The 13,119-nt window shown below is 39.3% G+C and overlaps 1 protein-coding gene across 2 annotated transcripts in view; it reads right to left on the bottom strand.

Annotated features, from left to right (window-relative positions):
* Nucleotides 1-8,334, bottom strand: part of DNAAF4 (dynein axonemal assembly factor 4) — a 33,231-nt gene extending 24,897 nt beyond the window's left edge. For both annotated transcript variants that reach the window (XM_081161424.1, XM_081161425.1), the window contains exons 1-3: nt 7,834-8,334; nt 7,312-7,459; nt 2,750-2,883 (exon numbers count right to left, since the gene is read on the bottom strand). In XM_081161424.1, coding sequence (XP_081017550.1) covers nt 2,750-2,883; nt 7,312-7,459; nt 7,834-7,956 — 405 coding nt within the window. In that variant the 5' untranslated portion in view covers nt 7,957-8,334. The remainder of the gene's footprint in view (nt 1-2,749; nt 2,884-7,311; nt 7,460-7,833) is intronic.
* Between the last annotated feature and the right edge of the window lie 4,785 nt (nt 8,335-13,119).

Consider the following 13,119-nt stretch of genomic DNA (forward strand, 5'->3'; position numbering starts at 1 on the left):
ATCTGATACGGATCTACTATTTAGACTATATAGATTCTTATAACACAACAACAAAAAGACAATCCAACTTAAAAATAGACTAAGGACTTGAATAGACATTTCTCCAAATAAGATATACAACAAATGGCTGAGAAAAACATGAAAAGATGCTCAATATCACCGTGTTAGAGAAATAAAAATCAAAACCACACTGAGATACCATTTCACATGCATTAGGATGGCTACAGTCAACAAAATGGAAAATAACAAGTGTTGGTAAGGATGTATAGAAGGTGGAATCATTAAAAATTGCTGCAGAGAATGGTAAAGGTGCTATGGAAAAATGTTTGGTGGTTCCTCAAAAAGTTAAACATAGAATTACAAATGACCTCGCAATTCTACTCCTGGGTATATGCACAAAAGAATTGAAAACAACCCCGGCCAGGCGTGGCTCAGCAGTTGAGCGTCGACCTGGGATCCAGGCGATCGGGGTTCGATTCCCGGTCGGGGCACATGCCCGGGTTGCGGGCTCGATCAATGACTCTCTCATCATTGATGTTTCCATCTCTCTCTCTCTCCCTCTCCTTTCCTCTCTCTAAAATCAATATATTAAAGATATATTTAAAAAAAAAAAAAAGAATTGAAAACAAGTATTCAAATAGTTGTAAGCAAATATTCACATTAGCACTATTCACAACAGCTAAAAGGTGAAAAGGACCTAAATTTCCACCAAATGACAAATGGATAAACAAACTGTGGTATATCCATACAATGTAGTATGGCTCAGCCATAAAAGGAATGAAGGTCTCAGACGTGTTATAACATGGATAAACCCTCAAAACATTATATGCTAAGTCAGCAATTTTCAACTGGTGAGCTGCAGGAATTTTTAAAACATTCAATACCTGACTATTTAGTGAGGGGCACTGACCTCTTTTCCCTTAGGTTGTTAAGTAAAAAAATGACAACAGCCAACACAACAATAGCCATCCGGTGTGAATGAATCAAAACTATAGCTATTTTTTGGTCAGATCTGCAAAAAATATAATGTATTTTTTGATGTGCCACAGAATTTTAGTAATTAGTTTATGTGTGCCATGAGATGAAAAAGGTTGAAAATCACTGTGCTAAGTGAAAGAAGGCAGGTATCAAAGGCCACATATTGTAAGTGAAATGTCAATAATAATAAAAACTATAGAGACAGAAAGGGGACTAGTGGCTTCTAGAGATTCCAAGGAAGAAACAGCAGGGAGTGACTGCTAATAGATATGGGTTCTTTTCTGTGGTGAAAATGTTCCAACATGAGATAGTCATGATCGTTGCATAATTTGTGACTAAACTATAAAAATACAAATTGTATACTTTGAAAGAGTGAACATTATGGTATATGAATTATATCTCAATAAAGCTGTTATTTAAGAAAAGAAGTAAGTATGGGCCAGTGATGGGAGAAGAGAGGAAAAACAATCAAGCAAAATTCAAGATTCTACTTACCAATATCTCAAAGAAATTTTTTTAAAAGGGTGGGTGAGAATGGGTGGGTTTCAAAGATACATTTAAAATTAAAATGGCATTGAGAAACAAATCAAAACCACAATGAGATACCATTTACAACCATTAGCATGGCTACTATCATAAAAAGAGAAATAACAAGGGTTGGTGAGGATGTGGAGAAACGGAAGCCCTTAGTGGGAATGTGAAAGGGTGCAGCTGCTATGGAGAACAGTACAGCAGGTCCTCAGAAAGTTAAACGTAGAATTATCATTACCATACAGCCCAGAAATTCCATTTCTGGGTACAGACAGACCCAAAAGAATTGAAAACAAGGTCTGGAAGAGATATCTGTACACCTACATTCACAGCAGCATTATTCACAACAGCCAAGAGGCGGACGTAACACTAATGTCCATCAACTCTTTAGCCAGACAAAAGAAAAAAGAGAGAAGACTCAAATAAAAATCAGAAACAAAAGAGGAGACATCACAAGTGATAACAAATACTAAGGATCTTAAGAAACTACCATGAACAATTGTACACTAACAAATTAAACAACCTAAAAGAAATGGATAAATTCCTAGAAGCATATGACCTGCCAAGACTGAATCCTGAAGAATTAGAAAATCTGAGCAGACCAATTACAAATAAGGAGATTGAATCAGTCATCAAAAACCTCCTAAGAAAGAAAGGTCCAGGACCAGATGGCTTCACTGGTAAATTCTACCAAACATCTCAAGAGGAATACTAGTGGTTTTTAAACTCTTCCAAAAATTGAAGAGGAGGGGGCATCCCAAACTCATTTTACGAAGCCAGCACTACCCTATTTATTTATTTGAATATTTACTTATTCAGTAAATATTTATTTGTTGTCACCAATTTTATACTTTGCTTTTATATTTTTAAATTCAAGAAAATGATAAAATCAAAAGGCTCACAGAATTGTGTTTTTTTTGTTCTAAATAATTGTGTTCATTATTCCAAGATGAATTAAGAAAGAGGTAAAATATACCATAAGACCTTATCACTTCTGACTCCCCTGGAATTAGAAAATTCTCACTGAAACACATAAATCTATTATTATTCAACATTCATACCCTCAACTTTCATAAAGATTTTCAGGAACACATGTAAGTAGTGGCCTATATAACTTAGTAAGTCCTATAACCAAAGTACGCGCAAAAAGGTGAGGAATTATAGTGGTTGAACTAATTATCCTTACATGTTTATTATCATCTCTTTAAATAGAGGACTTTCCCATCAGTCTGCCACTTACCTTCATCATGACATTTAGTGCATATTTTTGATCTGCCCGCCTTGCTGCAGCTTTTGCTTCTGTAGCTTCTTTCGCTCGCTCTTGTGCTTGTAAAATAGATTTCTCCCTTATTCTCTGCATCGTCTCTTTGTCAACTAAAACATAAGGAGTATCATTAAATTAGGATTATGATAAATATTTTTACTTAAGAGAAAACTGCTTATGAGGTTTTTTTGGACCCAGCTTCACGTGGAGAAGTGAAAACATTTCTTAATATTAAACTGGCCAAAAGCTAACATTAAAAGGTAAGCGAGTAACTGTATAGTAATTAATTACTACAGAATGAGGGGGGTGGGGGAGAGGATATGAATGAGAGGAGGAACTAGGGAGAGGCGGAATAAGATGACAATGGGGTGGGGGGAGGGCCAGGACAGCCGGAGAACAGAGGCCAGAGAGGGGAGAGGGAGAAGGAAAGGGAGAGGGAGGAGACGCGATGAAGGGAAAGGTAACACATATATTCTCTTCTCTGTCAAGAAAACAGGGCTATTTGCTTATCAGCCCGATCACAATAAATCATCACTATGGCATCTAGAAGAGAAAATAGGCAAGACTATCTGATATGATCAATCGCCTTCACAAACATAAAGGTAATTTATATGTATGAAGAGTACAGGGCCAGTGCTAGGAAAAATTATAAAGTAACACGGCTTGTTATATATAGAATTTTACTACCATTCACAATTATTTTTATACTCAGTGACTCAATGGTTTACACACAGGCTTCGACCAGTTAGGGAGGGGGTAAATTATCTTAAGGGAAGTGGGATCAGGAAGGGATCTAGACTTTGGGGGAGGGAAAAACAGGAGAGGAGAGAAAACTTGGGGGGAGAGTAGAGTGGGGATCGGGGGCGGGGATGAAGCAGGTCCTAGGCAGGGGTTCTTAACCCTTTTGGTACAGCAGATCCCTTGGAAGAATAGTTAAAACCTTATAAACACTTCATAATGTTTTTATTTTATTTTTTTGTTTAATATATCTTTATTGATTTCAGAGAGAGGAAAGGAGAGGGAGAGAGAGATAGAAACATCAATGATGAGAAAGTCATTGATCAAGCCCACAACCAGGGCATGTGCCCTGACTGGGAATCGAACCCCAATCACCTGGATCCTAGGTCAACGCTCAACCGCTGAGCCACACCAGGCCGGGCTTCATAATGTTGTTAAATGCATGAAATAAAATACACAGGATTATAAAGAAAACAAATTATATTAAAACACAAATATTTTTAAAAATTTGATATTCTAATACATACTTCTTTATTAATGCATTAAATAATATATAGTAACAAGGCTAATACTATAACTTCAAAGTAGTGAGTACAAAAGACAGGTACCTGTGATATGAACATATTTGTGACTTTTATTGGTACTATTGTTGTTTGTTGTCTACCATCACAATTGAAGGGAATGTTAAATTTCAGTTAGAGTTAAGTAAAAAGCATGGAATTTTTATTCATCCAAGATCTTGGCTGGGAATTAGGGATGGAATTAGGTCTGAAGCCTCTCCCCAACCCTGCTCCTGTTTACTATCAGGGTGGCAGACAACTGAGCCAGCTTCAGGGGCAGAAATAACTAACAGAACATCAACTTTTCAAATAAAATGTTCCACATCTAAAATAAATATAAAGTATATCAAGATGGAAAAAAATGAAGCAAATATGTTTTGAATAATGAGGGAAACAGGCATAGAGTACAGACTGGAGTTCCACAATACTTTATGTGAAAAAAAGATTGTTAAAGAAATAATTTCACTAAATTGCAACCAGATTTCTGAAGTAAAATCGATGTTCATTACTTGTTATGTAAGTTAACTTTAAGATTGTTTGGAGTAGTTTAAATCAGAGGTTAACTATGGCCAAACCCAACCTGTTGCCTTTTCTTTTATAGCACACAAGCAAATAACTTTTACATTTTTAAATAGTTAAAAAATCAAATATTATTTAATAATATCTTGTGACATATAAAATTCAATTCAGTTCACATTTCAGTGTCAATAAATATGTACTGCCCAGCTGGCGTGGCTCAGCGGTTGAGCATCAACCTAGGATCCAGGAGATTGAGGTTCGATTCCCAGTCACAGCACATGCCCAGGTTGTGGGCTCGATTCCCCATAAGGGGGGGGTGCAGGAGGCAGCCGATCAATGACTACCTCATCATTGATGTTTCAATCTTTCTCTCTCCCTCTCCCTTCCTCTCTCTGAAATCAATAAAGATATATTTTTTAAAAAATTAAAAATAAAAATATGTACTGTGGTACACCTGAAACCAAAACAAACTAAAACTTTTTTTTTATCCTCACTTGAAGATATTTTTTCCATTGCATTTGAGAGTAGAAGGGAAAGAGAAAGAAAGAGAGAGAGAGAGAGAGAGAGAATGGAATGCCAATGTGAGAGAGAGACATCGATTGGTTGCTTGTAGCAAGAGCCCCTGACCAGGGCCAAGAATGAAGCCTGCAACCGAGGTATGTGCCCTTGGACAGAACTGAACCCGGGACCCTGCCATCCACAGGCCAGCTTTCTAACCACTGAGCCAAACCAGCTAGGGCACAAAATAAAATTGAATGTAAACTGTTAAAAAAAAAAAAAAGTATTGTCTATGGCTGCTTTTGTGCTACAATGGCAGAACTGAGTAACTATGACAGAGACCATATAGCCCAAAAATCCAAAATATTATCTGGTCCTTTACAGAAGAAGTTTGTCAAACCGTGGGTTAAATGGTTAAAATTTGGAACAGCTGGACATATAATCATCAAAGAGAAGAATCAAGTATCTGTGCAATGAGAGCAGATGTGTAGAACAGAGAGGAAGATCACGATTAGCAAAGAAAATCCCTCCCCACTCCTGGATGAAGTGGCCAACCAGGTTTAAAAGGGAATTTGACATAGAAGGAAATGTTTCATGTCAGAAATCAAGAAAATTAACAGATTTTCCCATATGACCCTTCTTTAGAATCTAAAAAGTTGGTGCGCAAAACATTTCCTGGAGAAATCTGTTGGCCACCAGCAGACAGACAGACACAGACAGACAGACAGACACGCACACACACACACACACACGCGTCAGTAGTTCTCAAACCTGGCCAGTCATCAGAATCACCCGGGAAGTCCCACCCTACCCCTCATCTGTTTGTTTGTTTTTAAATAAGCCATCACAATAGATGATGGTTCTGACAAAATTAAGATTATCAACAAGAGTTGAAATAAATAAAAGTGTTTACACTTAATCTTATATAAGAAGCTGGAACACCCTGGGTGTGTTTCATGATATATTCCCAGGTCCCATCTCAGGTTTATTGAATCACAAAGAAAGGCTGGGGTAGGAGAGCAAGAATCTGTTTTTAAAAAAAACTCCTCAGTATGGGACTCACTAAAGTAATCTAGCTATGGTAACCTACCTTAATCAGTACGTTCTGAGTCCTGAAGATTAAAAAATTAAATTTAACTGCAAGATACCAAGAAAGCATTCATATAGAGAATGATAGCAATCTCTCCATTCTTAATATTCCCTACTGCCAGAGAACTAAGAGAAATTTCAGACAGCAGATATAAAGCACTGTAAAACATGAAAACCAGAAGAGGGATAAAGAAAACAGAGCTAAAGCAGTTGAGAGCAACTACTGACCCACAAAGCTGTTCTTGGCAGACGGACGGAATACTGATTAAGAGCAGAGAATAGGGAATCTTAATTTTACACATTATGATCCCTGGAAAGCTTTTTTAAAAAACTACCAACACTGGGGTCCCACTCCTAGAAACTGGTTTCATTGGTCCAGGCAGGGGTGGGGAACCTTTTTTCTGCCAAGGGCCATTTGGATATTTATTACATCATTCGAGTGCCATACAAAATTATCAACTTAAAAATTAGCCAGCTACATTTGGTCAGGCATTTAATTAACTGATCCCTAATGTGATGGCTGGAACTGCTTCTCTTTGGTGAAGCCTTGACAGGGCCAGACCAAATGATTTCGCTCCCCCTATGCGGCCCAGCCAAGTGGCTGGACGTTCCCCACCCCTGGTCTAGGGTAAATTTCAGACATTGTATTACTTAAAAGTTATAAGATGATTCAAATATCTGCATATTTGAGGGTTGAGAACCATCATTCTACAGTCAAACTGCTAAGACTCCAGTTTCAATCTGCCACTTGAGTGACCTTTGTCAATGACTAAACCCTCTGTGCCTCAGTAGCCTCACCTTTAAAAGGGGGGGAGGGGTACCTAAGTGATAGGTGGTTGTCAGGAGTAACAGATGTGTTAAATGCCTAATACAAATAAGTGCTCAATATAGGTCATATCCACAGGCCTTATCCACTGAAGATACAAGCCCATATCTTCTGCTTAAGAGTTATTATTAATGTGCTCTAACTTTTGAATAATTCAACCTTTAGGTTATTTAAGTGGCAGCTGAAGCGCTATCTCATTTAAATCATGCTCATGTGCCTATTTTTTTTTCTTTCTGGAAGAGCAACATAATTGTTTCAAAAGAGAATTTTTTAAAAGGTATAAAATATAAAAAGCACAAAGAGCTTACCACCTGACACGGAAAGGGTCTCCCACATGACCGCCTCTTTTTTTTGTAAGGTGAAAACAATAGTGTCATTCCCAACCTTGGCTTTGCTGTTCTCATCGTCTATGGGCGCATAGAGAAACACCTCGAATAAAAATGGAGCGAAGTTGACCTATTCCGAAGGGGGAAAGAAACGAATGGTAATTCAGTTACACAAATTAAAACCACAGCCGTTAAGAAATACGTGATAGAGACCAAAATCATTTTCTTAAATGACTGCTATAAATTTACGACAGGCGTAAGTAGGAACCCTGGATAAAAACAACCTCTGATTTGATAACATCTGCTTGCAGATGAGGCGTCACGTGTATGGGATTCGTGTCTTGCTGTCAATGGCACTAAGATTTTAGGCGGCTCCGCGCGGAGGACGCGCCCTCCGCGCGCACTCGAGGGCGCCCCCGCAGCAGCTCCCGCCCACGCCCGGGGAGCCGGGCGCCCCTCGCGGTCCTGCCTCCAGACGGTTTTCCGGGCAGAACACGTTCCTACCTTCAGATAGTTTTCCGTGCAGAACACGTCCGCATCCCTGACGCAGACGCCCCGCAGAGGCACGGAGATGAACACCGCGGCCTCCGTCTGCTGCCAGCGGTAGTCGCCAACCTGCAGCGGCATCGCGAGGGGCAGGCGCCGGCGCCGGGGCCGCGGGCCGGGACTCGCGCAGCTCGGTTGCTAGGGAAGCCGCGGTTGCCACGCGCCAGCCCTTCCGGGTCAGGCGGGGCCGCGGCGCCCCGAGCTCCCAGCGTGGCCCGGGCGGGCGACCCCCGCCGACTGCCCTCGTGACGGCCGGGGCGTCCAGGCAGCGTCCTTAGACCACTTCCTAGGGTCTCGTTCCTTCCCCAAAGTCGGAGCGAGTCTCCGGAGGCGTAGGCCCGCGTCCGCTCAGGCCAGAGAAGAGCGTCCCGCCCGAGGACGCAGAGAAAAACGTGGGCTTGCGGGGCGGGCAGCGTGACCCTTGCAAAGCAGGTGCGACGCCCGCGCGCCCCGCGCCTCGGGCCTTTGGTTTGTTCCGCCTGGGCTGGGAGAGGCAGCGCCCTGGGCGTTCCCGTTTGGGGCGTTTCCCGCCCGGGATCTTACCTGTGCTGTTGCAGGCCTTCAAATCCAACCAACTGTAAGGCCACCAGAAGCACCTGAAGTGGGCTTCGCTCCGGGGTCTGAGAACTGGGGAGAAGTGATGGCTCACCTGACGAATTCGCGGCTGCCCCTCAGCTGTAGGATGTATTGAATTCACACAGGTACATTTTACGGCTGCTCAGGAGGGAGACTTAGAACGTTAGGCGAGAAGGAAACGACATATTTAAGGAGGCCTGGGTCGATACAGCACTTATCCCTGTTGCCACACAGATGAGTGGCAGAACCTCGATGAAGATCCTGATCTCTTAACTACCATTCCAGTGTTCTTCCCCCTGGCTGCTTTCTGTAGATCCGGTTTATAAATTACTAGAATCTGATGTTAAAAACAAACAGTGAACCTACATGAAAATTAGGTACTTGCAACCTAATGAAGAAAAATTAACTAAAAATTTGATTTTAAAAATTAGCCATCTAGAGCTTTGGATTTTAAACTTTTTAGTTTTCGAGGCCATTAACGCAAATTACAAAGGTCCTGAAAATTTCCTTGAGGAAAGTTTAGAAGCAACAGACTTGGGAGAAAACATTATCTTTTTCCCCAAACAGGGGAAGGGGAAACTTACAAAGCTAAGAAAAAACTCAGGTTGGCCCAGTCCCCCATCATCCCAAGGAGAGGCACGCTGGGGCCAGGGCATGATCTGTAGTGTGTGCTGGCATTACAGGAGAGGAAGCCCATCCCCTGGCTGCTCTCTCTTTTCATAGGGCAAACAAGAGAAGAACCTTGTCAGCAGGGAAACTACTGGGGAACCAGGCAGTCTTGGTTTAGGTGCCAGCTACCTGGGCACCTTGACTCACATGGAAAGTTCTAGTTGGAACAAAGTACCATGGCAAGCTGAATTCAGGTGCAGGCCCTCCTATGGGGAGACAGGAGGTCAAGGTTCTATTAGCTGCTTCCCTAGAAAAACCCAGAGAGAACACCCAAAGTCATTTTAATTCTGTTAATATATATTTTTTTCTTTTTAAAAAACTGACACTATTACAAATGTCCCCCATTTTCTCCCCTTTTGCCTCCTTCCACCCAGTCCCCCCAACCCCCAACTTTACCACATTGTTCTCTGTGTCCATGGTCTGTGCACATATGCATATGTTTTTTGGCTAGTCTCTTCCAGTTCCCCCTCCCCCTCCCCTCTGAGCACTGTCAGTCTGTTCCATGTATCCAAGCTACCTCTTTATTGTCAACACAACAGTCAGAATGCTCCTTCTCCCCTGAAAATTTTCCAGCCACTTTTTAGGGCCTCCAATTCAGCAAATGTTATGTGCTAATTCACTCTTTCAATTCTTTGGTGATACTGAATAGCAATTACCAACTGTGCAAATTGCAGAACTGCACCTTAGGCCCGCGCCTTCCTATGAGCTAGAGTCCCCGGTATCAGTTGGAGGTAGATTTTGCTTTGTAGTCTCCTTTCACAAGTAATTCAGCAGTGAAGAGGAATCCCAGTTCAGTCCCTAGCTTAAAACAGTGCTGCTTTTTGCCCCCCTTTCATTCCTATTTGTCTAGCACTTTTGTCCCCCTCTAAATATGTTTTATTGATTTTAGAGAGAGGGGAAGGGAGAGGGAGAAACATCGATGGGCTGCCTCCTGCACGCCCCCTACTGGGGAACAAGCCCAAAACCCTGGGCATGTGCCCTGACCTGGAGTCCAACCAGCAACTTTTTGGTGCATGGGACAACGCTCAATCAACTGAGTCACGCTAGCCAGGGCTCTACCATTTTTTTAAAAAATTTTAAATATATACATATATGTGTGTTTATATATATATATATACTTTTTTTTTTTCTAGTGAGAGAAAGGAGAGGAAGAGAGAAACATCAATGATGAGAGAGAGTCATTGATTTACTGCTTCCTGCATGACTCCTGCTGGGGATCGAGCCCGAAACCTGGGCATGTGCCCTGACCGGGAACTGAACCTGGATCTCACGGACCATTGGTTGATATTCAACCGCTGAGCCACACCGGCTAGGCTCTGTCTACCATCTTTTTAAAAATCATTTTCACGAGAGGCTTGTCAGTTTTATTAATCTTTTAAACAACCTACTGTGGCTTTATTATTCCTCTCCAGTGTTTGTTTTCTATTTTATTTCCTTTATATATATGTAAAAAAATTTCCTTCCATTTTCCTTAGGATCTTTTATTCTTCTGTTATCCTCTTGAGATCAATACTTAGCTCATTATATTTTGGGCTTAAAAATTATCTAAAGCTATACATTTCCTCTTTAGTATTGCATTATTGCATCTCATATGTTTTATAATGTAGTACTTTTAAGACCTCATTACCCTGCCAGATTAGAACTTGACTGCAAATTTCTGCTCTGGACCCAGAGTCAGCCTCAGCGTGGATTATGCCTCCTTTTTATACTTCTTGTCCTTGGATACGTTTATGTTGGTTTTGAGCCCAATTTTAGGTTTTGTAATTTATCACTGCTATAGGTTTGGAACAGAGTGGGTACCTTGGAGCATCAGTTCATGTTATTTGATCAGCAGTCTCTGTATACTTTCTCTCTCCCCTGCAGTAGGTAAGATACACACATTTTTATTGATTTTTTCCTTCCATATCTTTAAATAGAACTTTCATGCATTCCAATTGTATCTTGATGTAATTTTATCTTATTGTCACTTCTATTACCTCTAAAGCCAAGTTGTATCAACTGACACTTTCACATTTTATGCAGCTTCTTTTCATGTGAGACTCAAGGCACCTGATGGTTGCTTCAAACAAACTTTGAAGGTCCTCTGACAACCTAATATTGTCATTCAAGCAAGTTTGTTCTCAGTATTGTTACAATGGTGTCTCTGCTTCAGGGATAGTTAAGCTGCTGAGGTTGTAGAACTCATCTTCAATTAATTTTCCATTAACAAAATTGAAGTCCTAATTTGTTAAAATCAAAATTTCTTAAGGAATCTCAGGACTCAGAGTTATATATAAACTTCACAGGGGGGGAAAAAGTATCTGTATGAAAGGCCTGTCCAAAAATATTGTTTTGTTACTCAGTATAAAATTAAGTTCCTGGTAAATTGTAAGCTATTGTTCTGCTTAATGTTTCTTGGGACATCTCCCACCTAGTCAAAACAGTTACATCTACTTGTCTGATGAAAGTTAAGCACTTAAAAAACAGTTATTTTTCTCTAAAAACTAGCTTTATTTAAAAGAATCTGAAGCATAACACTATAGGAAACAAGCTTACAATACATATTGTTCAAGAAAGCCTGCCATACATAATTTCTACTAATAGTAGGTCTATATACTGATAAATAATATTCTTTATACAATGCACAAATGACACTTAGCATGGTCCCTGAAAAGAATGACCAATCATAACGGGACTGTTTTGATAGAACCTCTACCTATCTTAGTAATCTATAGAATAAAAACTTACAAAGTGGACGATGAATTAAACACCTCCAATTTTAAATTCTAGCATGGCATTTAAGAAAGAAGAAAAAGGGATCGGAAGAAGAAAATTGTAAGAGTTAACTATCTTTAAAAGAAAAAGAACTGGCTTATCACTATTTATAATAATTATTAAAAAGTAATTCAGATTTGAGAATTATATGGTTTAATACTTGGAAGCCCTTAGACATGCAAAGTATCCATTATCTACTATATTCTATTAGTTACCAAGCCAATTTTATTTCTCCAAAAACTGTAACCTGTACATTAACTATATAAAGAAAATAAACAATATGGGGGTAACCTAGTCACTTCATAGTTTATTTAAGTTTTTCCACAAAGCAATTCATGAATCACTTAATACTAATACTTCTTTAAACTTCTGATTTAAATAGAAACAGACCCAGTTCTAAAAGATAGTATGTAAAAACATCAGAAAAATTCCTAACACGTAATACTAAATTTTTAACAAAAAAAATAGACCCATGAAAACATTGGGTATTCAAGTATAATATAATGGAATGACACAGTATGGCATCTGGCATTTTTAAAAATATTAAGAACTGAACCAGATTTATTGCTACGTCAATCCTAGCAATAGTCAACAATCAAATGCACAAAATATACCACAACAACCATGCCAAAAAATGATGTAGAGATATCATTAACATAGCATAGGTAGACATTTATCTTGTAATATACATCATTGACATAGTAAAACCTTATTAATTCAGGATAGTTTGAATTGGTAAAAGTCTAAAATTTGAATATTTCAAAAAGATATGCAGTTTAAGCACTCACAAGCATTCATTTTTCTTCCAAGCATATAATTTCAAATATACATATTTGCATTGGCCAAGTATTACCTATTGTAATTCTTTTGGGTACTTGTTTTAATGATAAAAGAATACTTTTAAACTAGTATTCTTAAATGCCTCTAAAAAGCTTAGAGATTTTCCAAGATTAAACATTTTTCTTTAAAATTTTGATTGACTTTTACTAACAAATCTTTTCATCAGATACTACAAAGTAAACACCAATCAAGTTCTTTTATCGATGGATACAAATTCTAAGTAAATTAGAGGCGTTCCATGGTATCGTAATACAAGCATACCTTGTTTTATTGTGCTTTGTTTTATTGCACTTTATAGATATTGCATTTTACAAATTGAAGGTTTGTGGCAACTCAATGTCGAGCAAGTCTATCGACAAAATTTTCCCAATAGGCTCAGATGATAAAGTATTTTTAATTAAAGTA

This window comes from Miniopterus schreibersii (assembly GCF_964146895.1).
Source record: "Miniopterus schreibersii genome assembly, chromosome: 1".
NCBI lineage: Eukaryota > Metazoa > Chordata > Mammalia > Chiroptera > Miniopteridae > Miniopterus > Miniopterus schreibersii.